The sequence below is a fragment of the Acartia tonsa genome, chromosome 8, assembly GCF_053477335.1.
Source record: "Acartia tonsa isolate MP-2025a chromosome 8, ASM5347733v1, whole genome shotgun sequence".
Classification (NCBI taxonomy): domain Eukaryota; kingdom Metazoa; phylum Arthropoda; class Copepoda; order Calanoida; family Acartiidae; genus Acartia; species Acartia tonsa.
In genome coordinates this window covers 3,026,305-3,053,410 of record NC_137267.1, presented here as the reverse complement: position 1 = coordinate 3,053,410, position 27,106 = coordinate 3,026,305, and the positions used below count along the sequence as shown (strand labels likewise).

The 27,106-nt window shown below is 30.5% G+C and overlaps 2 protein-coding genes and 1 long non-coding RNA gene across 3 annotated transcripts in view; 1 reads left to right on the top strand and 2 right to left on the bottom strand.

Moving 5' to 3' along the window:
* LOC145325806 (molecular chaperone MKKS-like) overlaps positions 1-27,106 on the top strand; it is a 71,095-nt gene that overhangs the window by 24,769 nt on the left and 19,220 nt on the right. The window contains exons 10-11 of the mRNA XM_080168765.1: positions 19,158-19,222; positions 21,064-21,140. Of these exons, the coding sequence (XP_080024891.1) occupies positions 19,158-19,222; positions 21,064-21,140 (142 nt within the window). The remainder of the gene's footprint in view (positions 1-19,157; positions 19,223-21,063; positions 21,141-27,106) is intronic.
* LOC145325386 (uncharacterized) lies at positions 172-655 on the bottom strand. Its single transcript, XR_013881463.1, has 3 exons — positions 603-655; positions 346-370; positions 172-247 (listed from the first exon to the last, which is right to left on the bottom strand). It is a non-coding gene; the product is annotated as an uncharacterized LOC145325386 (long non-coding RNA).
* LOC145325303 (uncharacterized) lies at positions 1,265-15,961 on the bottom strand. Its single transcript, XM_080168242.1, has 31 exons — positions 15,888-15,961; positions 15,164-15,217; positions 14,548-14,628; positions 14,316-14,374; positions 13,516-13,607; positions 12,374-12,949; positions 11,582-11,603; positions 11,039-11,448; positions 10,317-10,382; positions 9,506-9,563; positions 8,778-8,847; positions 8,435-8,495; positions 7,972-8,045; positions 7,626-7,719; positions 7,389-7,476; positions 6,991-7,087; positions 6,799-6,840; positions 5,943-5,977; positions 5,591-5,643; positions 4,938-5,001; positions 4,655-4,710; positions 4,427-4,462; positions 4,116-4,179; positions 3,906-3,994; positions 3,552-3,632; positions 3,268-3,314; positions 2,834-2,870; positions 2,645-2,684; positions 1,825-1,878; positions 1,554-1,614; positions 1,265-1,351 (listed from the first exon to the last, which is right to left on the bottom strand). The coding sequence occupies exons 8-31, from the start codon at positions 11,106-11,108 to the stop codon at positions 1,265-1,267; spliced, it is 1,524 nt and encodes a 507-aa protein (XP_080024368.1). The 5' UTR covers positions 11,109-11,448; positions 11,582-11,603; positions 12,374-12,949; positions 13,516-13,607; positions 14,316-14,374; positions 14,548-14,628; positions 15,164-15,217; positions 15,888-15,961.

Below are 27,106 nucleotides of genomic sequence, written 5' to 3'. Positions count from 1 at the left end.
GTCTTGGCTGAAATCATCTTCTCCTTCTCCTGAAAAAAAACAATAAGTATTTTAAACCCCTCAATTCATACTCAATAAATATAATTTAAATGCACTTGTAACAAAAATAAAATCAAATATCATTTATTTGATTTTTTTCCATTTAATAATTTTAGAGTGTAATCATTTTTGCCTGTATAATATACATCAGATGAATTGAAACAATTTAGAACATCATCTTCATCGTTGTCAGTTTCTTCTTCAAAGTCTTAACATATTATAAAAGCGTTATAACATAACAGAAAGCAAAAGCTTGAAATAAAATTTTGTAAACAGATATTACTAGGAAAAATAAAATAGGCTCACCTTGTTTTTCTTTTTCAACCTCCGTCTAAAAAAATATAATAAAATTAAATAAAGCTATAGGAATTACTTTATGAATTTTTGTGTAAAATTACAATTCTAAATTTCAATTCCAATGAGCCTAATTACCGATATGAACCATCTTTTACGGACAAAATGTATATAAAAACTTTGCTTTAGAAATCAACCAACAAATTATTCAATTTATCCTTTGATTTCCCATTTTCCTACAAACCTATTACTATAATAAAGCAACTAACCTGTCTTGCATATCGGCTTTGATGTTTTGCATATATTTCATCCTTCAGTTTTTTTGTCTCCATCCTGAGTAAATATGTATTTTATATGTAATATTAACAACTCTTAAGATATTATAGCTATAGCCCCTACCCTTTTTTATGTTACAATTAATTTATAAAAGCAAAGCTTTTCTATAATTAGGGTCCGTCAGTCCGTAACAGATAGCTTTTTTCGTTAATTTAGGCATGTTAAATTTGTCCTATCGATTTCAAACTTTGCATGGTGATTCATGTAGTAGTTAGGTACAGGTTAGAAAACGTAGCAACTCTATAATCATTACCAGAATTCCGTACGTCCATTTTAAACATGTTGATTTTTTTCTTTTTAAAATTTTTTTTGTGTGATCTAATTATCCGATTGTTCTTATTTTTGGTATACTGATTTCTGGGACAACAAAGTACAATATTATAAGCAAAGCAACTCTATAATCAAGTCCTAAAAATGTAAGTATGTCCATAAACATTATCCTGTATCAAGAAGTTTTTCAACAAATCAACTCAAAATTTTGCTTTGATTCTTATTCATTTATATTATGATTATTTAGTTCTGACACTATAAAAATGTTAATGTCCGTTTGTCCTACCGTTTCAGAGCTTCGCTTTTATGGATGTTGTCATCCATGTTAAGAAATAAACCTTTTCTCTTCCGTTATACCCTCTATTGGGCTAGCGTTGCCATTCTTAACTTGTTTCATACACCTTTTCTTCACCTATTTTAATTTAAATATTAGTTTTGTCAACAATTAAATTAGGGCAATTAGATATTTCTTCGTATTTACCAACCTGAACTTCAGTTTCCCTGCCTATAATAGTTGTAATGTATTTTTGAGGTCAATTAAATTAAATTTTTTTAAAGGGGGGAGAGGCATTTATGATAAAACTTCAAAACATGAGTAGAACTTTGTTTTTTACCCAATAAATCCAAAAACGAGTGGAAGGTACTCTTACAACTCTTCCTCTAGGTGGTCCATGCCTTAAAAGAAATTAGTTATTTATTTTCAAATGTTATCAATTTATTTATGTGTATTGTTTAAGATGTATTCTTATACATACTATTGAAATATTGGCAAGTAATTTAAAATTAAGTGTTTTTTCAACTATATTTATCATATTTTATCCAAGAAAGTTATGAGATTTAATAATATGGTTACAAAGTAAATTTTACCAAGATATTTTATACTACCTTTGTTTCTTGATTTCTAGTTTTGGCGTTCCGTCCTCACCCATTATTATATCCCTATTCCAGCAAAAAGGTTTAACCAACAAGGAATGTTTATAGAAAAAATAGGAACAGATTTTTCAAATTTCAACAAAACGAGATTTATTACTTTCTGTATTAAGGGTGGTGGGTGGGTTTAATGCAACCATCTCGTAATCAGTGAGCAAATGGCACTTAGAATTCGAATTTCCATCTGAAATTCTGCATGAGTAATCCTTGGTAGGTCTATTTTCCCTAAATCGAACAAAAAGTTAGAAAAGTAACGGCTAACGGCTGGCGGCTCAGCCGTTTTACCATTTTTTGTATCTGTATAATGAAAATTAGTCACGAAACCTCTCTCCACATAATACTCTTTGCTACTTAAACGGTTCTAGACGGTAGCTGTTGGTATTAGAAGTTTTAGAAATGGTTATTGCTATCATTTAACATGAATTAAACAAAAAATATGTTTTAAAACGTTGATTCCTACGTTATTGATGATTGATTTATCCTGAATATAGGCAAAAAACGGCTGAGCCGCCAGCCGTTACTTTTCCAACTTTTTGTTCGATTTAGGGAAAATAGACCTACCAAGGATTACTCATGCAAAAGTTCAGATCGAAATTCAAATTCAAAGTGCCATTTGCTCACTGATTACGAGATGGTTGCATTAAAAAAAAAAACTTTATTTACTTCATGGTTAAAAACATTTTTTTCTATTTATATGTCAAAAGATATAAAAACATTTTTTTTTCAGCCCCCCTGTATCATTTATTACTATTTTTAATTTGCTTGCTGATGAGACCTGTTGATATTCTCGTTATGGGACAGCAATGCACAGCACACTAAGAAAAGGTTATAGTTTAAATTATGTTATTAAAACTTGTTTTTCAATTTATAGTAATAAATATTTATTGAACTGAATTCGTGATAGTTGTTCGTAGATGGAAAAATAAAAAAATACATAATTCACCAAAGAAAAATATAAACTAACCTTTAGCTGTCATAGCCCGATGTCCATAGAAGTTTCTGTAAATCAAAATTACATGAAAGTATTTTACATAAAAAATGAATTGTTTCAAACTATCGTTCATTTTGACAAAGGGGAGAGGAGAGGGGCCGTAATGATATCTAACCTTAAACACTGATCAAAATGGTCTAAATATTGAGCTAGATACTTGAAACCTGGTACATAAGCCTAGTCCTATAGGTACTTCATCTAAATGGCAAAAAAGTACTTGTATACACTATGTCAATATTTAGACTATTTTGCTTTCTGTTTAAGGGTAGATGTCATCACCCCCCCCCCCCCCTTAGCATGGAAAGTGTTTTACTTTTATTCTGAAATTTTGGGCAGCTTTACATAATGGATTAGAAAAAAAGGCACTTTAAAAAAGAAAGTAACAATATTGTTAATGTAATTTTCCTCTTTGGGGCATATTTTGTAACCAGCGAGTTGACCATCTCCACCAGACCTAAAATATACTCAGTATCTTATTATTTAATAATATATAAAACTTAATTTAATAGTTCAATGGAATTACATCACAGGGATTTTGCATAGCATTTTCTTTAATGAGGTACAAAGTGGAGGAAAGGACACACCTTAAACCGCAGTTTACTTTTGGCGTTTATGATATCTATTTTTAGTTACAGATTCTCTTATTCATTAAATTCGAAAATTCAGGAGTTTTTAAAAAGTAGTTGTTTACCTGTATGCTTGAAATGGGTAGCCTTTTTTAATGCTTCAAGCATTCTTTCGTTACTCAAAATATTGTTCAATCTGTTCACTCCTATAGAAATATTGCTTTATATTTATTAAAAACTAGTGGCTGCGACCCTATCATTTAAGGGATCTGTATTTGAAAAAAAACATAAAAACTATCCTAAAATCTTGTTTAAACAGGGTGGTTTTTGGAAATCATTATATTACCCTCCCCACAAAACCTTTGAAACTCAAAACAAAAAGCTTGGACGTCCTTTAACTTTATATAATTGGGTATAGAACAACACTACTATAATACTCTATTCAAGTTGTCAGTTTCAAAATTTTAATATAAACGTACCTCTTGAGTTTGGCTTTAGAAACATCTTGTCCTCTGGAGAATAGTCGGAGGAATGAGGACATCTTTTAAGATACCGATTTTCTGGAAAACTATAACAGAGAAAAGGAAGAGGTTAGATTATATTAAAAGAACTTCCAGTCAAAAAAATAATCATAATATCAAATATCTTTATGCTAACATAGCTATGTATTTTTTTTTAAAAAGGATTACCTATGAACCCCTACAAGATGATTTGGAATCGCTCTGAGATATTCAAGCAGGCGTTCATAATTTCCTAAATATAATGGTGTTAAAACAAGTATTAGAAATGCTGTTAAAATTGACATCATGATTTAAAAAAAATTTTGAGTATGTTGATAATGTATAGGATTAAAAGCTAAGGGGTGTATCCACCCACCATGACAAAAAAAATACACTCCTCTTGTTTCTGTATTGCTTTCTCGATTTTTTTAAATGAAGGTGTCCAAAAATGTAAAGTGGATTTTAAAATTTTCTATTGTAATATGAATAATAAAATGTACCCTCGGCCTTGTTAAAGGAGAACCACAGAAAATTCTAAAGTTTAATCATACCTAGTTTATTTGGTTTCATTTTTCTTATTGAATAGCAATAAGTACGTTTGATGATGATAATATTATGCTTTTTAGTAATTCAGAAATATCGTATTTTTTATTTGTAAACACGCAAAAATAATTTTAAAACTTTGCAATTATTTTTAAAAGGTCAAAGTTAAGTATGATCATTTTCCTTGATTGTTTCCATCCATGGCTGTAGCTCGGTCACATGCCTGATTTCCTTTAGAAGGCTAAAAAAACAATATTGTTTATGCTTATATCACTGTGTGAAAAATATAATCAACAATCACTTTCTAAAGAGGATGTAAGGTGGTGGTCGGGGAGGGGGGGATTATATATTGAGGGTGGATGGATGATAGGTTTTTAGTAGCAAAGCTACTCATGGAATTTTAGTGCCACTATAATTGTCTGTCTGTCTGTCTGCATTTAATGGGAATAATTAGGAATATATTATTACCTTTTCACTAGATGCCACACATCATACTCTAGTGTGATACTTGTGTTGCTCTTTTCCTCAATCTCTAAAAGATTGCAAACTTGTTAAATGAATTGCAATTATAAGGGGGTGAGAGGGTTTAATGCAACCATCTCATAATCAATGATTAAATGGCACTTAGAATCCAAATTTCGTTACAAAACTTGGCATGAGTAATCCTTAATAGGTCTATTTTCCCTAAATTGAATAAAAAGTTGGAAAAGTAATGGCTGGCGGCTCAGCCGTTTAGCCATTTTTTGGCTATTTTTGGAGCAAATCCTTCACAAAACCTATCTCCACATAATACTCTTTGCCGCTCCAAAGTGTTTTCAAATGGTTCTTGCTGGTAGTTGCTGGTACTAGAAATTTAAAAAATCGTTTTTCGTATTATTTCACATGATTTAAAGCAAAAACTTTTTGTTCAATTTAGGGAAAATAGACATACCAAGGATTAGTAATGCCAAGTTTTGTAACGAAAATCAGATTCTAAGTGCCATTTAATCATTGATTTCGAGATGGTTGCATGAAGACCCCCCCCTATCCTCCCTTTACAAAAAAGGACCAAGTTATGAAGTTAAAACGAGATATTTAGTATGTAAGTTTTCTTTAGTAATAATATAAGGTTGGTGAGCTACCTGTAATAACTTTTCCAATATTTGTACAACGGTCGCTAACAAACATTCCAATCCTTAATAAATGGACATTTCAAAATAAAATTATTAACCCAATAGGGAAATGAAACAGAGCAAGTTCTCCTCGTTCAATAGCAATTATGGGCGAGTTTCCATTTGCCAATTTTCCAAATTTTAGATTGATTAATTTATAAATTTTTTTAAACGTGTATAAATAAGCTACGCTTATTATTTTGTTATCTTGAAATACCATTAAGAAAGTATAAAGAAAGTATAAAATATGATTTTACTAATCTATATTATGGCTTAAAAGAGTTTGAGTAACTGCATAATTTATAATAAGAGCAGAAAATACCTCATGTTCTCTGTGACAAGTTCTCCAAGAACCTTCTAAAAATTATACATATATTATTTACTATTTAATTTTGGGTTATAATAGTTAATAATGGATATATCTGCGACGGTAGCATTACACTTAGTGCATTTGCTTGTCAAAATGGAGTTAATCGCTCCTAACTGCGTCCTAAAGATGTAAAAAGGGGTAGTTGCACGAAATGCGTTTGAAATTGAATTTAGTGAACCACATATTTTTTTGTTGTTTAATGGTTTAAACTTACTTTTTAAATCCTATATTTGGAAGAATTTTTACTTTACCACGTACTTTTGTAAATATCAAAACTGAAATCGATTTTTAGTTAAAAATTAGCAGTTATGGACGTAACTCAAACACTGCATTGGAAAAGTTTATTTTATTTCAAATATCCTCATGGCTAACCTATATATATCTCATATTCTACAACAAATAAAAGTTAAAAGTTCACTTCTACAAGTTCTCCAAACTTGTTAAATTCACTTCATGCAACTATCCCTTTGTACTAATTGGTTGTTGTCAGGGTTGGCATATCGGGGAAGTTTTTTGGTAACGGACCGCCCAATAGCCCAAAAAATAGGCCTCCACCCCCTCCCCCTTTTTTCAACCCTCAAGCAGGGGGTGCCCAAATCTGCCCAAAAGGACCGGCCGCCCGATATGCCAACCCTGGTTGTTGTACGACGTTGTTAGTAAGAGTAGGTTAATTACTTTTGCTGAAAACAAGCCAATTCACTACTATGCATAGTTAGGACTTCCTGACATAACCCATGCAATCTAAAGGTTGGTTATTTGCAATTGTAAGATTGTTATTAATGCTTAAATTTTTAAAATAATTATCTACCTTGGCTGCCACTGGTTCCATGGATGCACTACCTTTTCCAGGCTAAAATGATTCATTATATGTTCATTGAATAATAATTTTTTATCATACCATCCTTTTTAAATAAAGTACACCTTTGGTCCTGTTTTTTAGGATAATATGTATTTTCATTGTAAACTTTATCTAACATTAAACTTTATTTTAAAAGTTAACCTGCTTTGTCTCTAGTTGAAAACCAAGAACTTTGTTAGTCATGCAGCACAACACCAAATACAGGCAGTAGAAGGAACTGAACCCAGCGGAATCATATCTAATATATAAGTTTAATTAGTATTTGTAGACTTAAGAAAAAAAGTGGATAATATTGTATCGAAATTAACACTTGAATTGGTGACAGGAGGTAGTTTCATGAAATACATTTTGAAATCAGATCATCATGCAAATAAGTTCTATTTTAAAACCATTAAAAGTATGTGTGGTACTGTTTTATAAAAAAAAAACATGTAATTTTCATTGTATTGTGCAATTTATCATAAAGATCCCCCTTTTTCAAATGATGATAATAATCATGCAATAAAAGATTTGAAAAAATTGAAAAAAAAATTATACACCTTCCATCTCCTGCCAGAGTAATCTTTTCCCCTTTGTGTTTTTTAACACACTTCTTACGGTTCTTATTCTCAGTATGCCTATACACTTCTAAAATAAAAATAAATTCTAACTTCATTGATTGAATAGTTGAAACAAAATGGTGTACAATAACTTTATATTTTGAGCTTTAGTTTAATTTAAAGAACAAAAACATTACAATTAATTGTAATAATATAAAATCTCTAGTTCAATCATACCTATTATTGACGGATATAAGTAGGTTTGCTCGACCATATTCCAGGTTCGTCTTGACAAATTTCTTGTGTTTATCCCATCCATGAAGTCCACCATCTAGCATCGATAAAAGTTCTTTACAATACCAAATATTATAATTAAAGTGCATAAAAATAAGAATTGTGACAAAAATTTCAAAAGATTATATAACACAGCAGTGTACTGTCGCAGAATTGTATTATGGATGGACAAAGTGAATTATAATACAAGGCTTTATTAATCATAGGAATAGGTAAAAGAATATAAATTTAACCAACAATGTTTAAATTTACTTTGATGTTAAATATTATTAAACCAAAATATCTTTACCTGACTCGTTCCAAGCCCATTACATTGAGATTCAATAATTAAATCAAGGCTTGTTTCACTCAACCTTCCCTTTACTGAAAATAATTAAAATTTACATTTGAAATGTTTAAGATAAAATGATTTAAATCCTATAATAAAGGACAAGGATGTTGGTCTGTCTGTTTGTCTGTACCTAAGGATCTCGCTGAACCGATCGGTTTCTCCTTAACAGGGTAGCTTCTCATAGGTCCCAAGAAGGTTTATAACTATTTTGGGGGAAGGTACCACCACCCTCCCAAGAGAAATCCCCACTAGAAAAAAATACCCCCCGTCCCAAAAAAAAAATATTTTTTATTTTATTTTTTTAATTTAATTAAAATTTAAAATAAGATATTGGGTTATCCAATTCAACTCCCCCCTCCTCAAGTGTCACTAGAGGTCTCTAGGGGCGTAGCCGCTTGTAACAGATAAAATTTTAACTAACCTAATTTGTTAGTTTCCCATACAAAATCTTCATTTTTGCAAGATGCACAGTGCTGTGTAACCTTTGAAATATGAATAATTTAACTACATATATTTTGTAAACAAAGCTTTTGTGAAAATTGGGTCATTTTTTCACTATGTGGTAGAAAATTGAAATTTTTTCAAATATATGCCATATAAATGTAGTTTAACCAATTAACCAGGAAAAAATATGCGGTTCACTAAATTAAGTTCAAATGCATTTCGTAAAACTACCCCTTTAAAGTTAAATAAACGAAGAATAAAGAAGGTTAAATCTAATTAACTTTGCTACACGTTTGATAAACTAAGAGTGTAATCCTTACTCGCATATACTGCCCATGGTAAACCACTTGAATGTCATCAACTAGAACTCGAGCTCCACATCCTTCGTGTCTAAAATTTGTAAAGCTAACTTAAGTCATGTAATAGTTCAATTTTACTTGGATTTAAACTTTTCTTCAAGGCCAATTCGATTAAACTTAGCAAATTATATCTTAAAGTTTTAAGAAACAGTTATCTTGCTAGTAACATAATTACATGGATGACAACATCCATAAAAAAGCTCTGAAATGGAAGGACAAACTAACATTAAAATTTGTAAATTGTCAGAACTAAATAAGCAGGATATTAATGCACAAGTCTAAACAAAATTGTAAGTAAATTTGTTACAAAACTTCTTAAATACAGAATACTGTTTAAGGACAATTTTTAAAAGACTTACTATAGAGATGCTTCGCTAGTGACTGCATTGTACCTTGTGGTTAAAAAAGTTTAAAATCATCATGTTTAAAATAAAAGTACGAACTTTCTGGTAAGGATTATAGAGTTGCTAGGCTTCCTAAATAGAACCTAATTGTTATAGGAATCATCATGCAATGTTTGAAATCGATAGTACAATTCTAACCTGTTTAAGTTTTTAAAAGAGCGTACGGACAGAAAAATTCTAATTATAGAAAAGCTTTGTTTTTAGAAATATATCAATATCTCGGTTTTCAATCAAAGAAAAATGTACTGTGGAACTCTTGTAAAACAGAAAAAATACATAATTTACCTGCATATTTCAAACAATTCTACAATTTTCTTTTCAGCTACAATTTGCTTTTTACAATCTAAGAAATAATAGGTATATATCACGCATTTTACATACGATTGATTATCTTCTCTAAAATGTATACAATATTCATTCAGCAAATTTTAAAAAGTTTTTTTTTTTTATGCAACCATCTCGTAATCAATGCGCCAATGGCACTTTGAATCCAAATTTCGTTATTAAACTTGGCATGAATAATCATTGGTAGGTATATTTACCTAAATCAAACAAAAAGTAGGGGAAAAAACGACTCATCCGTTTAGCCATTTTTTTGGCTATTTTTAGGGCAAATCTATCACTAATTACGTAGACATCAAATATTTACACATGTTTTTGCTTTAACCAATGTAAAATGGTACCAAAAACAATTTTTTTATTTTCAGTACCAGCAGCTACCAGCTATGTGTAGATAGGGCTTTTGACGGATTTGCCCTGAAAATAGACAACAAAAAGACTTTCGGCTGCGCCGCTAACCATTTTTTTTCCAACTTTTTGTTCGATTTTGGAAAAAATAAACCTAATAAGGATTACTACTTATGCCAAGTTGCATTGATTACAAGATGGTTGCTTCAACCCCCCCCCCCCTAATTTATAGGAATTGATCCTTGATTATGGTATTTTTGACACTCCGTCCCTCAGTCCCTTTAACCCCTCTCCTTTTTTATTCTCTTGAATATACCCCTTTGAAAAGACCAATGAAGATTTAGTATAGCGACAATGACTAATGCTTTATTTATTTTATCTTGTCGTTTGATGAACAAAAATAGTTTACTTTTTTCAGCTTCATCATCACTTTGACACTCATCATCAGTTTCATCGTTTTTGTCTGGTTTGTATTCTGAAATTAAAATCGTGAGCATTTTTATAGTAGATAACATTTGAAAAATAAAATCAACACAAACATTCTTTGGAATATATTACAACACAATTTTGTATATCAAGTACTGCATACTTTGAATATTTTGTTATCAAACAAGGATGACAAAATCCAAAAAAGCAAAGCTATGAAAAAAAGTAGGAAAAACGAATATTAATACTTGTAGAGTGTCATAACTAAATATAAATATATAAGTTTTGACAAATTATGCGTAAATTTGTTGCAATACTTCTTAAATACAGAATTCTGTTTAAGGACATACTGGCATTATTAAAACTTGATTATAAAGATGCTTCGCTTATAATATTGTACGTTTTGTTAATAGGAATCAGTGCTCCAAAAATCAGATCAATTGGATGATTATATCACATAAAAATAGTTGATAAAAAAGTTAAAAATCAATATGTTGAAATGAACATATGGACATTCTGGTAATAATTATAGAGTTGCTACGTTTTCTAAGTCTTACCTAAATACTACAGGAATAACCATGCAAAGTTTGAAATTGATAGGACAATTCTAACATGCCTAAATTAACAAAAAAAAGCTATCCGTTATGGACTGACATACGGACCAACCCTAATTATAGAAAAGCTTTGCTTTTAAAAATGTGTGACCTGGGTCCTTCGTCTTTTCGCCTCTGTAAGATTGTTTCTGCTTTTTCCTGGCTTCTGTTAAATTTCCCATTTTTCTGAAAAAAATATATATTTTTATAACTTTCTTTTAACCCCTTTTTGCAAAGAGCTGTTCTCGCTTTGGTTTTCTAAAAAAAGGTTAAATTGATATACAAACAGATCATGGCATGTATTACATGATAATTTTTGGATAATTGTTATATTTTAAAAAAGTTAAAGAGCAGATTATTTAACAATTCAGTTTTATTTAGAAAATGAAAAGATGATGAGAATTTTTAAATCGAGCAATCCAAGAACTTTTCTTTTATTTCAAACAATAAAAAATTGCCTGGTCCATTGAAGGTATTCTCTTTAATCTTTACTGGCTCATTTATGTAGCCTCTGTAGTTACCCTTCAAAGTTAATATAAAAAAATATTTTATTTATTATCAAAACATGTCACTTTACTTTTCAGTTTTATATTGACACTCACAAAAAAACACATGAAAAAAGTAATATCATTATAAAGGTAAAGTTTATTTCTACCTGTGGGTCTGGAAATGCAGTCCTTAAAAATATAGCAAATCATTAGATTGTCACTTAAAACTTCAAAAGCACATTAGACCTCGTCACTTAAAACTTAAAATGCACCTAAACCAATCATTTATATTATTATGTACATCTTAACAATATTACATTATTTTAATAATTTTTCTTGTATTTATTCGAATCCGGTGGATAGGAACCGGTTCTCATCGATACGAAAAAAATATGTCTAGCATTATATTATATCCAGCTTTCTACGAGTATAAAAATGTACAATTATAAGATAAAAACCAGTTTTTTAGCCCCGAGGTGCCGAAGGAAAGCTGTATATAATACGATGCAAGAAATAACTATTATTTAATTTAACCCTTTTCAGATGAAAATTTAAATGATTGGAATAAACAGTTTTTATTTATAATAAAAATAAATACTTAAACCAATCTTATCTATGTTAATTTACATATTTAGCAAAATTTATAGAACCTACCACATCTGTGGTAAAATTAAAACTAATGAAGTGTAAGTGTACAGCAAACCAGATATGCATCATAGACAAATTTAACCATTTTCAGATTACTATTTGTATGATTAAAATAAACAGTCCTTTTTTTAAAAAGAAATACTGAAACCAATCTTATTTATATTGTTTTATACATATTAACAATATTTAAAAGTTTTAATAATTTTTATTCAATTTAACCCTTTTCAGACGACAATTTGAATGATCAAAATAAACAGTCCTATTTATATCCAAGTTATTTAGTATGAACATTTTCAATTTTCTGAATTTACCTTATCTTTATGACGCAACAATTTGGCAGTATTATTCTTCTTTTAAGAAGTCTTGCTACTGTTGCCCTACAATTAAAGATTGTTCTATCTAAATTGAAATATAATTGTTAAAAAATAAAATATGGGATATTGCAACACCTAATGGGTAATAAATCTTGTTATACACAGGAATCTTATGCGTTTTTAGTTTAGTGTCATGTGACGGACAGAGAGAAAATCAAACTTCAAATAGAATTAAACCAATGTATTCTTTCTTTGTAGTTGCTTTAATGAAGTACAATATTGAAAATGAAAAAAACTTCGTCGGAACTTGGTTTTTAACAGCAGTGATAGTTATATTGCCAAATTAAAGTCAATATTGCACTAAGTAAGGCAACTTTCATATGCAATGACTTGTTGTAACTCTTTTTCAAGGCTAAGTTCCTATGTCTTAATTTTGAAAAGTTGCAATAGCACTCTCCTTCCCCATCCGTTTATATATTGTTTATATTAACATTATAAAATATTAAATAATAAAACCAGTCCCTTCTCTTCCACTCAGGAGAACCTGATTTAAACAGAAGACAAAAGGTTGACCTAAAAAATGCATAAATTATGGTACAAAATATTTTAGTTCTCTGCTGTTAAAAATTTTAATTAAAAATTGTGTGTGTGTATTCATATGCTAAGATCCAATAAAGTTGTGTGATCTAAGTCTTGAAAACGATATATTAGGCATGACGGTTTATTGCATAAGATACAATGTTGAACTGTTAAGAAACGGTGGGTGAACCGCCAAAATCTGCTATCTTCTGGCATTATTTTTTCAAACTAGAGAATATAATTTATAAAAAGGTTCATCTGTTTGCACTTGACATTGATTTTTTTCTTGATATTTTTTCAAATATATCTACTCAAAAAAATTGTTTTAAAAGCAAACCAAAATTCGATTGGAGATAGTGATTTTTGTTGGCAAGGGAGGTTTTTAAGCAAACGCTTTTCACACTTCACAGTATTACATTTTACCTCATAAAAGTAACTTTCATGTATAATTTTAGAATTCTAATCCTGCTTTAATGTCTTAAAAACTTTATAGAATCTTATCAATTGAAAACACCAAATTTGTAATTTGTTTTATATTCTATACAAATAAATTTGCTAACCTATACGCTATATAGCGGTAGTTTTCAGGTATTGGATTTTCATGCTCCATGTTTTTTCCATTTGAAAAAAAGCAGCCCATCAACATAAGTAACTAGTAAAATCACAATATTTATAGTTTGTGTATTTATTTATTGCTCCGGAAAGATGTTCTGTATTGTGCGCTATACTTAACCTAGCTTTAATTTTAACATCTTTAAAAATATGTTTAAGAATTTAAAGGGATAGTTGCATGACATGCATTTCAGAAAAATGATTTCAAGTAAAAGTTACTAGTATTTCGTCAAACATATATAATTTTGTATTACAATAAACAACAAACAATAAGACATAATTAAATTAGTCGTCATGCTGTTTTTATGAAAATATCCCGCTATATAAATTGCACATATCACAAAAAAAACGATCTTGGAGTTCTAATATTTATAAAAATGGTAGAAAATTGAAATTCTTTCAAATATATGCCCTATAAATGTAGTTTAAACCATTGAACAGAAAAAAAATTGCATTTCACTAAATTCAAGTTTAAATGCATTTCGTGCAACTACCCATCTAGGGTTTAAAGCCTTATATTAATGGAACAGGATATCAATGTGTCAGTTTGTGCCAGAGGATCTCGCTAACCAATGAACCGATTTGATTCTCCTTAACAGTGTCCTTCATATCATAGGTCCGAGAAAAAATTCCCCCCCCCCTCAATTTTTAAATTTTTTAATAAAATAACTAAAAGTGGGAGGGATCAATAATATGCTTTCTTCCTGTCTTATATTCAAAACGTTTTTTATATGATTATTACTCATACCTCTAGTGATTCTTTCTTTAGAAGATGCGTAAACATTTCCAACTTTGTAAGGCAATTATCTAAATTGGAGAAGTACATATTATTATGACGAATATAAGAATTAATTTATAATAGAACATTATTGCTAAATATACTCCTAAATCACATTTTCGCCTTAACTAAGACAAAAAAGCAGACAGAAATACATTTGATGAAGGAAGAGTAGATTCATTTATATTATTAAAAATATAACCTAATTCGCAACAAGGGGGTTCATTACAATTTCCACATTTGCAAACAAAGTTCTGAACGAATGGTGGTGCTTGAAGTAAGTCTGAAAAAAATTTTATAAATAGAAGCGCAGCTACTCTATGAATGACAGTAAAATGATGTTAAACATAATTTATGGTTACTTTTGGGTCTTAACTGCGGATAATATATATATTTCATTTTACCATGCAATACATAATAATCTTAATTTATATAATCCAGTCCTTTTTATTTTTTTTATTCACCAACTTTAAACTCTATTTAAAATAATTTTGTTTAGTGTTTTTAATAAGTTATGATCTGCCCGTCTGTATGTAACAGTTAAGCTCTTATCGTGAATCTAAGCATGTTAGAATTGTTCAAACGATTTGAAAAAGTTATGCATGATCTAGAAAGCGAATCAACTCTATATTAGAAAGTCCGTGCGTCCAATAATACATCCCGAATCCCGATTTTAGGAATATTTATTTAGAACTACAAAGTACAGTAGTATTTACGAAGCATCTCCATAAACAAGTTCTAAAAATTTTATGTATGTTCTTAAACAGTAGGTATGCTCTATATATTTAATTTTTAAACACATTAAATGGTTAATTTACCAGGATCTAGGTGATTTTCAGGCTCCTTTGATTTACCTTTCTTTACTGGATCAGCTACAAAAAAAGACAATCACAATAAACTATCAAGTGTGCCATTAGCATCTAGGGAAGAGATGAAAGTAAAATAAACTAAAACTATTACAAGATGTAAATATAATAAAAAATAAGAGTTTGAAAACATCGTTGAGCTTTTGTATTTTTGTAGCTTTTGGAAATTGATGAATATTAAACTTTTTTCGAAAAGCAAAATAAAGTCCTAAAATTTAATAATGTCCTTAAACAGTATCATGTATTTAAGCAGTTACTTAACAAACAATTACAATTTATTTAGACTTTTTAATCCTATCATATAAAGTAATAAGCGTTTTTTGTCTGTATCGAAGGATCTCGCTAACCGCTGAGCCGATGTTGTTCTCCTTTAAAGTGAAGCTTCTTATGGGTTCTGGGAAGGTTTTAAACTATTTTTGGGGAGGGTGTCTTCCCCAAAAATATTTTTTTATTTTTTTGAAACTCAAATTTAATTTGGGATGAGGTCGACTTTTCCCCCTCCTAACTTGAGTGCCCCTAGAGGCTTCTAGGGGGCGTAGCCGCTAGTATAAACATATTCTGCTTATTTAGTGAAGTCACTTTACAATAATGTTTGTTTGTCCTACAATTTTATGGATGTTGTAATCCTTGCTTTTAATAATAACAGGGTAGGATTTGTTAATGCTATAATAATTACCTCTAAAAGGATCCATTTGAGCAAAAGCACTTATACAGCTGCTCAGAGAACTCATACTTTCTACAATGTAATCTTATAAAAAAAATTTTATTAAGCAAAGCTTTACTATAATTAGGGTCTTTACTGTTAGCTCTTTTTTTATTAATTCAAGTATGTAAGAATTGTCCTATAGATTTTAAACTTAGCATAATGATTCCTATAATACTTTTACGATTTGCTTAACGATTTCAAAAGCGTAGCAACTATATAAATATTGTCCATTTAAAACATGATGATTTGTAAATGTTTTAAATTTTTTTATTAATAATTAATTAACAAATGTATCAAATAATGTAAACCAAAAGACGATGTTTATCAGTATAAATGGTGTGATGATACCTCCCCCCACCCTCCCAAAACCAATATTCTGAAATTCGTTTCAAATGTTTCTTGTTCCTCCAAGGCCCTATCCCTTCAGACCAATGTTTGATCTACCTACGTAGTTATCTACCCTTGACGAAACCTAAGATAATAATAATAATATTTTTTACTTATTTTGTATCCATAACCGATCTGAGGGAAAATAATTACTTTACAACAGTTAGGGAGTTGAATCCATTTTTATAGAAGCAGAAATATAATCTATGATTATGGTTTGGACCTTCTAAAACTGTAATCTACCTTTCCACTTTCCCCTCTCTTGGTGAAGATATCTTCAACGCCGATACGATTTTTGAAATGTAAGATTCTACTTTCCCTTCTCTTGGTGAAGATATCTTCAACGCCGATACGATTTTTGAAATGTAAGATTCCACTTTCCCCTCTCTTGGTGAAGATATCTTCAACGCCGATACGATTTTTGAAATTCAAGATTTCACTTTTGCCTCTCTTGGTGAAGATATCTTCAACAAGAGAGACAAAAGTGGAATCTTATATTTCAAAAATCGCATCGGCGTTGAAGATATCTTCACCAAGAGAGGGGAAAGTGGAAGGGTAGATTACAGTTTTAGAGGGTTGAAACCATAATCATAGATTATATTTCTGCTTCTATAAAAATGGATTCAACTCCCTAACTGTACAAATTAAACAATATATGAGTTTATTGTATGCATTAACAAAACAGAAGAATAACATATAAATTACAAATATTTATTATTTAAACACATTTTTGTGTTTACATTAAAATAATAATAAACAAAAACAATGCTATACAGCTGCTGTACATCCCGTACGGCAGAAAGGCAAAATATTCTATGCAATTCTTACCCAATATGTACGTAAATAATCATCAGAAACATTTTAAAATGTTTATTGCAATGAAACTTTTTTTTGGGTAAATCTAAATATAGCATTATGGAATTTCATATTAAGACTTTTTTTGCCTTAAAATATTATAAGTAACTAAAATGAAAATGGAAAAAATACTCAGGATAAATTTGTCTAATTCTATCAATTCTATAAATTGGTGTAAGGATTTCGGTGGAAGTACTATCCTAATCTAGACATTATACAGATATTTTCCATTTTAAAATGCTTCATTTTTTAACAATTACACAGCAACACAACAGTAAAATAAAAAATCGATATCAAATTACTAATTAGACACTGTTAGGAAAACTTTTTAGATATATTTGATATCCAAATTGTCATTGGAAATAGATTTAAACAGTAAAAATGTAGTCAAAACTGCTTGAAAAAATTTTCTTCCCTTCCCCAACGTCTTTTTTTCGGGTTTAAAAAGTCAATATTTTTTTATACAAGGAACTTTCAGATATTTTTTTTAGTTAATGTTCTTTTAAAAATACTCTTCTTTGCGTATATTAATAGAAATTTTTAGCTTCACACTCCCTTTAATAGTAAAAGCGGCTAAAAAGCTGCTTAAAAGCAGTCGGACCGCTATTGATGTTTTATACTTAATTATGCTCCATCAGGGATAAGGGATGGGAAACGTAAGAAAATATTATTCCAGGCCTATTTTCCAACTAGGCCTAAAAAACTAGTTTCGGGATGACGCAGTAGTTAGATTTGAAAACTATGAACTATTATATGAATGCAAAGAAAAAAAGTATAGAACAGAATTCAGGTAGTTGATTTCACCTATCATAAAATATAATAAAAACTTTTCAAAGAACCAATATGTTAGTGGCTTTAAGTAGAATCCCGTTATTACTTCGCCATCCCCCCCCCCCCCCCATTTAAAATTTTTTTTTTTTTGAGATGGTTAAATCTGATTTATTTTCAAACATTTTAAGGGGGGATCTACTTCACCCCAAAATTTGTATATAGAAATAAACACCGCTGTAGCTCCCCAGCTTTAATAAATAAATTAAGTACAATTGAATAAGTACATGGGTAACATTCTATCAACTAATTGTTCCATAGCAAACATATAAATTAAGAATTTAAAAAAAAAAAATTATTTTACGTTAAATATTAACAGAAAAGTTCAATTAAGTGTGCAATAATTTTTACCAAAATTAATAAAAATTTTTTTTAACAAAACACAGTACACTTTTATTTACATATTGAACTAGTTTTGTATTTGTGATCATTTAGATGGGTTATCAATTCCACATGAAATGTAACTTTTAAATTGTCTAAAGACATGAGTTTTTCACATTGTTCTAAAGTATAAAATGTTGAATCCTACTCAGTCTTCAAAAAACGATCTCTCAATTTATGTTTTGCTATATGGACATTTATTAATGTGTAAATTTAATAATAAGTTGATGTGATTGAATGTCATATATATTGTTGTCATTCTAATAGCAGAAAGTTTCTATTGTTGTCTTTCTAATAGCAGAAATTTATGTTTGGTTGAATTAATTTAGCCAATAATGAACTGGGGGACGCGTTTGTTATTAATTAATTGGTTAATGCTAAAAGCAAGTTTCAGGCTATTGGATATTGGCCTACAGTCAATGAGGAACGGGGGGAAATGAGTTGATTTTATAGGCAAAAAAGAAAAGTTGCCCCGTCACTTTTAAAAGGTTGCTGAGACCTAATTTTCGGTCAGGTTTCCCATCCCTTATCCCTGTGCTCCATTTTGATGGGGATGTTGACAAGAAGTTTTCGCCATCCATCTTTCAAAGAAGCTGAGCTTCCCCCAAAACGTTTCTTACGGACATACGGACAGAGTGATATTTCAAATTATAGAGTAGCTTCGCTACTAAAAATTTTTCATTGACATCTGAAGAGAGCAAAAAGTCTGGAAACAATTTTTATTGTCTTAATAAAATTCTTATTTTGTTGGTTAGCTAACCTCTGTCATTGAAAAAATGTATATTTTAGATTAGAAGGTGACCAGGGCAAAGTTTGGTCAGAAGAAAATAAACCCATATGTTACAGTAATTCAGGTAAAAAATGTCAAAGAAAAAATTATAAGATTCAAACAAGTTTTGTAGGCCCTTAGGGGCCAAAGTCCCTGGCTAACAAAACTTAAATTAACTTTTCTTGTATTCATTCGAATCCGGTGGATGGAAACCGGTTCTCATCCATACGAAAAAACTATGTCTAGCATCGTATTATATCCAGTTTTCTATGAATATGAAATGTACAATCATAAGACTAAAACCAGCTTTTTTTAACCAGTGCCTTCGGCACCTCGGGGCTAAAAAAACTAGTTTTAATCTTATAATTGTACATTCTACAGTGTGTTTTTTTTATGAGAACTTTTTTGAAAGCAATTTTACCCCCCTTATAGTAATCAAAATTTAATGATTAATGGCTTATTTTCTTCGTTTTTTAAGGCAATTAATAGAACAACAAAAAACATTTCAGTTTTTATTTAGAAAGTACAGTAAAATCATATTCAAAACTTAGGTGTCAACATCTAAAAATGGTTTTAGCGCATTTTTCTTATGATCAAATAATCAACCTTTTGCAAGAATGGCTGCTAAACACTTCAAAGTTGAAATATAGAGCTAAAAATGTATACAGATACTATTAGGGACATGTACTAGAACATATCAAAGTTTGAAGGTCATATCTCAACCAGAGAGGGGGAGGGAGTACTGGCCCCCCAAAGTCGACTACAGAAAATCCATTTTTTAAAGAAAAATGCGCTAAAACCATTTTTATATGTTGACACCTAAGTTTTGAAATTTAGATTTTACTGTAATTTTTAAATAGAAACTGAAATATTTTTTGTTGTTCTATTAATTGCCTTAAAGAACAAAGAAAATAAGCCATTAATCATTAAATTCTGATAACTATAAGTGGGGTAAAATTGCTTTCAAAAAAGTTCTCATAAAAAAAACACACTGTATATCCGCAGAAAGCCGTTTATAATACGATGCGAGAAATAACTATTTTATTTTATTTGATTTTCATGAAAATTGTCTGTAATACGGTGATTTTTTCAGTATGGTTGAGAATCGGATCTAATCCAGCGAATATTAAACGGTTTCGAATCCATATTGTAATAGTTATATTTTTTGCATCATAAAATAAACAGCTTTCCGCAGATATTAAAATGACAGTTTTAAATTTTTTTTGATTATTATTTTAATATTCGTGAAAAATTGTCTATAATACGATGCTAAGTAATATTTTTTAGTATTGCCGAGAACCTGTTCTAATCTAGTGGATATAAATTGGTTTCGAAACCATACCAGAAAAGATTTTCTCGCAATTATTTGAAACCGGTGCAGTGGATTAGATCATCCATACGAAAAAATTATGTCTTATGATTGTACATTTTTTATTCGCGGAAAGCTGTTTATAATACGATGCGAGAAAATACTATTATTCTTCTTACAATACTCATAGTCTATCTGCTGTATGATAAGATTTGAACATAAATTAAATATTCAATCTCTTTCCAGTGTATGTTTAAACAAGGATGACAACATCCATAAAAGCGAAGCACATAAACGGTAGGACAAACGGACATTAACTCCTGTATAGTGTCAGAAAAAAATAATCAGAATATAAATGTATAAGAGTCAAAGTAAAATTGTAAGTAAATTTGTTGAAAAACTGCTTGATACAGGATAATGTTTATGGACATACTTACAATTATAGAACTTGATTATAGAGTTGCTTTGCTTGTAATATTGTAATTTGTTGTCCCAGGAATCAATATACCAAAAATCAGGTTAATCAGATAATTAGATCACATTTAAAATTTGTTGTTAAAAAAGTAGAAAATCAATATGATTTCTTGAACTAAGAATCTAGTTTTTTCTATATTCAGGAGAAATGATAGCAGGTGTGCTTTACAAGTTAATGCCTGAAGACAAAGTTTTAAGAAACCTTGCCGGACCATTACAGGTAAGTGACAATGCCCAAATTCTGTCAAAATTGTGTCAAAAATGATCCACGTGACGTTATAAAAATGACTGAGATGAGAGGCGAAGAAGGAAAGAAAACCCCTTAAAAAGAGCAGAGCTGGATCTTTAAATTATTTCAATGGTGCGCCAAATCGGGGTGCGCCGAATTTCAACCAATCACAGCGCGGCATTTCGTAAAATGCTGTGCACTCATTAGTGGAAAGTTGGCTCACCCCGATTTGGCGCACCATTGAAATGATTTAAAGATCCAGCTCTGGATAATCTTTAATTTTTATGATATCACATGGATGATTTTGACACAATTTGGGCTTTGTCAAGAAAAAATTATCTAGTAATTTTATCTCGTTATTACTTGCGCTACTCTCTTTCATAGTTGATTACAATAGTTTATTGATATATTTTTGTCTAATATAGAGTTACATGACAAAGGTTAACCCCACCCATTATTTTCCATTTAATACACTAATACATATATTTAGGTGGGTTTCTTTGATTGTTGATTACAAAAGTTAAATTTTAAAATAGTAGTATATGCATTATGTATAAGCAAAGCTTTCCTCTTCTATAATATTTTCTAATAAGTAGGAGGGGGAGGGGGGAGGTAATCTTTAAAAGCGAAGCTTTTCTATAATTAGGGTCGGTCCGTCCGTCCGTCCGAGATAGATAGCTTTTATTAGTTAATTTATGCATGTTAGAATTGTCCTATCGATTTCAAACTTTGCATAGTGATTTCTGTAGTAGTTAGGTACGATTAAGAAAGCGTAGCAAATCTATAATCATTACTAGAATGTCCGTACGTCCATTTTAAACATGTTGATTTTTCTACTTTTTAACAACAAATTTTTATGTGATCTAATTAACCGTTTGATCTGATTTTTGGTATATTGATTCCTGGGACAACAAAGAAAAATATTATAAGCGAAGCAACTCTATAATCAAGTCCTAAAAATGTAAGTATGTCCAGAAACATTATCCCGTATCAAGCAGTTTTTGAACAAATTTACTTACAATTTTGCTTCAACTGTTTCGATTCTTTTATATTCTGATTATTCAGTTCAGACACTATACAAGTGTTATTGTCCGTTTGTCCTATCGTTTCAGTGCTTCGCTTTTATGGATGTTGTCATCCTTGTTTTTAATGTCTAACAACTAAGGAACCTTTAAATTGCGCTACTTGTGACATAATTACAAAGTAGAATGATGTCTGTCCGTCTGTCCGTCCCTTAAGATCTCGGTAACCACTGAACCGATTGGATTCTACTCTTCAGGGAATATACCTACTGGTCCTGTGGTGGTTTTGGGCTATTTTCTTGGAGGGTGGGACACCCCCAACCCCCCCAAAAACAAAAAAATCCCCCCCCCCATTTTTTTTTTTGCTGAAGATTTCTTTGGTCCTTTTACGAATTTCGCCAAATTTTTTTTTTATCACCTCTTGGGTCAAAGCCCCTAGAGGCTAGGGGCGAAGCCGCTAGTAATTAATAGATTATGGCCCCATAAAAAACGTAGGAGTCCCGAACGTCGCAGTTGACTATAATTATTATTGTATAGTTAAAATTGATTTCAAAATATTGATCCAATTTATCAAAAAATGTACGTAAATTAGTTACAAAACAGTATTTTAGCAAAATTCTAGTTTTTTGCTAATAGAGCACCAAATACCCTTCCCACCTTCCCCGGAAAATGATTAATAAATAATGGATAGTGGACCGATCGTGGACAAAATAATGCCACGTCATACGCCGTCATGCGTCAGGTTGGCAGGGTGACGCAAATTTCAGATCCCCATTTTCGCGATTTGGGAAAAAAATTATCTTTATATTATAGCGAATTAAATAATCTTGCAAGCCTCGCTTTTATCTTAAATAGAAAACTGAGATCTGAAATTTGCGTCACAATTCCAACCTGAGGCATGGCGGCGTATGACCGGGAGACGTGGCATTATTTTGTCCACTATCAAATAACAAATAAGGGTGGCCAAAGAAAATAAAAGTGATGATATTGGATATTTTTAGTAGCGCAGTTACTTTACAATTATGGTCTAATCATAAATTTAAATGTCAGCCAGATTACAGACACCACACATACAGACACATGCAGCCAATTGTTAGCCTACTGTAAGCCGCAGGCAAAGCAAACTTTTAAAACTTTTTTAAATTTCAAAGCATTCAAATGGGTTTTAATTTGAGGCTAACGAGAGTCCTAATAAATATAGTTAACGTTATTCAGAAAAATCTAAAAATGAAACCTATGGTGGGCAAATAAAAGTTTCTTCGCCGTTTCGTGGATTTAGCACATTATTTTTATCAATATTTAATATTTTCTTCTAAAAACTGCAAAAAAATAATATTTCATAAATATTTTGTCTGCTGTCTATAAATGTGATATTTGGTGCATTATTTGCCAAATGTACCACTTTTCTGCACTACCTCTCCGATTTTGTTAATACTCTATATTTTGGTCCGTTGGGTGATTCAAGGATGCTGGATGGCCAAAAAAAAGTTTCAGAGTCCCTGGATGTCTAGATATCTAGCTATCTATGAAGGTAGGTAACAAAAATTAAAAAAACACCCATTTTTTCACAATTTTAAAAATAAATTTTTTCATCAATCTTACATCCAACCTATACATTTTATACACGAAAATGATCGTTTGTTCATGTAAAAAGCGCACATAATGCTATTTTGGCCAAAACTCTAATTTTACAGGGTGTCCAATGAAAAGTGTATTTTGGATATCTAGCGTAATACCCAAAATACCTGTTCGAAAAAAATCATTTTTTTTTGCTTAAATCCTGTGTTTTATCTGTGGGCATATGTGGTATATAATGGTTTGGAGGACCCGGGACTATAAGGTTGTCAAATTTCATTTTGGAACACCCTGTAAATGTGATTTTTGTGTCTGTAGAGCTAAAACTTGGTCCAAATTGGCTTTTTTTTCAAATTACTCTAATATGTGTCTTAGTATGTTTGGCCATAGTGTTTTCTGACCAAATCAATATTTTCCTATTTTTTGGACACCCTGTATTTTCAAAAAAAGAGAAAAATTTTGGTTTTTTTAAAATTTTTTTTCTATTTTTAAGTTACTTAAAACTGTCATATAGATACAGATTTTGACTAATAACAATAATATTTGCCTATTTTACAAATTTTTACACTTTTGGGACACCCTGTGCATGTTTTTGAAAAATGATGGTTTTTGCCCATTTTTGGGAGGAAGGAGTCGTTTTAAGGCCATAGACTATTTCTTCATTTTTGTAGAACTTTTCAAGATACATCATTTGTTATTTATACAAAAAGCGCAAAAACCGAACCGTTTTGCCGTTATTCACTGCCAAAGGCGGAATTTTTTACGTTTTTGCCGTTCCCGAGGATTTAATGCGCATTTTAGGTAGGAAGACGTTGATTTTTTAAGATTACTCTGAAATACTTTTATTTAGGAAATTTAATTTTCTAAAATTCATATCAGGTCAAATTTTTTGTGCAGCTAACCGTTTTTCGTCGAGATGGATTTCAATTGTTAAAACAAGAAAATGAAGTGTATATAATATAAATAATTGCTATAACATAAGTAATAAAAGAAACATAAACCATGTGCATTTGAAATTCCTTTTGACAAAAATCGGTTAGATATACAAAATTTTTTACTTCACATGAAATTTAGTAAAATAAAATGCCTAAATAAAAGTATTTTACAGTTATCTTGAAAAATCAACGTCTTCCTACCTAAAATGCGCATTAAATCCTCGGGAACGGCAAAAAACGTAAAAAATTCCGCCTTTGGCAGTGAATAACGGCAAAACGGTTCGGTTTTTGCACTTTTTGCATAAATAACAAATGATGTATCTTGAAAAGTTCTACAAAAATGAAGAAATAGTCTATGGCTTTAAAACGACTCCTTCCTCCCAAAAATGGGCAAAAACCAACATTTTTCAAAAACATGCACAGGGTGTCCCAAAAGTGTAAAAATTTGTAAAATAGGCAAATATTATTGTTATTAGTCAAAATCTGTATCTATATGACAGTTTTAAGTAACTTAAAAATAGAAAAAAAATTTAAAAAAAAACAAAAAATTTTTTTCTCTTTTTTTGAAAATACAGGGTGTCCAAAAAATAGGAAAATATTGATTTGGTCAGAAAACACTATGGCCAAACATACTAAGACACATATTAGAGTAATTTGAAAAAAATAGCCAATTTGGACCAAGTTTTAGCTCTACAGACACAAAAATCACATTTACAGGGTGTTCCAAAATGAAATTTGACAACCTTATAGTCCCGGGTCCTCCGAACCGTTATATACCACATATGCCCACAGATAAAACACAGGATTTAAGCCAAAAAAAAAGATTTTTTTCGGACAGGTATTTTGGGTATTACGCTAGATATCCAAAATACACTTTTTGTTGGACACCCTGTAAAATTAGAGTTTTGGCCAAAATAGCATTATGTGCGCTTTTTACATGAATAAACGATCATTTTGGTGTATAAAATGTATAGGTTGGATGTAAGATTGATGAAAAAATTTATTTTTAAAATTGTGAAAAAATGGGTGTTTTTTTAATTTTTGTTACCTACCTTCATAGATAGCTAGATATCTAGACATCCAGGGACTCTGAAACTTTTTTTTGGCCATCCAGCATCCTAGAATCACCCAACGGACCAAAATATAGAGTATTAACAAAATCGGAGAGGTAGTGCAGAAAAGTGGTACATTTGGCAAATAATGCACCATTTATTTGTTTATTTAATAACATATTTTAATCCTATTTTCATCTGTGGGCCTATTAATTTAATTGGTTAAAAAACAGTTCTAGAATTTTTCTTCCAAACATGGCTTGAAACGTTAAAATTTTTCGAAAATATTTTTTATATATACCTGAGCAGTAAACTCCGCAGGGAGCCCTAACCCTGCGGGGCCTAAACTTGCAGTGCCTAAACCACGCAGGGCTAATCTGAACCCAATAAAACCTAACATAAGGTAAAACACATACACAGTAAATAAATTACCCTCCTCTACTTTTTAGTCTTCTAAAATCATAAGGAAAAAGGATAAGAGGATGAATACTCACCCCCTTTTCATGGTAAAATACTACTTCCGGACCCCATCCCTAAATTTAGAAGCAGACGAAAATCAAAAGCCACCCAGGGCTTTTTGTAAGTCCATCATAAATAATAATGTGAATAAAAAGAAAAGCGATATTTAGCAAACAGCCGTGGGCGGTCAGAATCAGCTGAATGTTCATTATGAAAAAAATTTCCCCCTTTTTAGAAATAGAAGGATTCATATTTCATGAACAAATTTTTTAAAATAAAAATAAAATTCTATGTAATTTTTAATTAAAACATTAAAACGAAAATATCTAATCTAATATTCTTGCCCTAAATATGGAAATAGTAAAAAGTAAAAAAAAAAATTTTAATAACTTTTAATCCTCCCATTTGAAAAGTAGTGGAATAGCAATAAATTTTAGCGCGGCAACAGCGCTGAGTAGGCCTCTAGGCCCACTGCCTATTTTCGTCTTCTAGTTGCTTCGATTCCTCTCTTTTATTTTTTTCTCTATGTCTAAAATAGAGGGGGCGGGTTTTGTTCTTACTTAGCACTTTAAGGGAAACCATATTAATCTAAATGTTTTGTTTTTAAAAAAACGAAGCTTTTCTATAATTAGGCTCGGTCCGTCCGTCCGTCAGTCCGTCACGGTTAGCTCTTTTCGTTAATTTAGGCATGTTAGAATTATCCTATCGATTTCAAACTTTGCATGGTGATTCCTGTAGTAGTTAGGTACTATTTATAAATCTTAGCAACTCTATAGTCATTGCCAAAATGTCCGTAGGTCCATTTTAAACATGTTGATTTTTTTACTTTTTTGACATAAAATTTTTGTATGATAGAATTATCCGACTCATCTGATATTTGGAATACTGATTCCTATTACAATAAGGTACAAAAT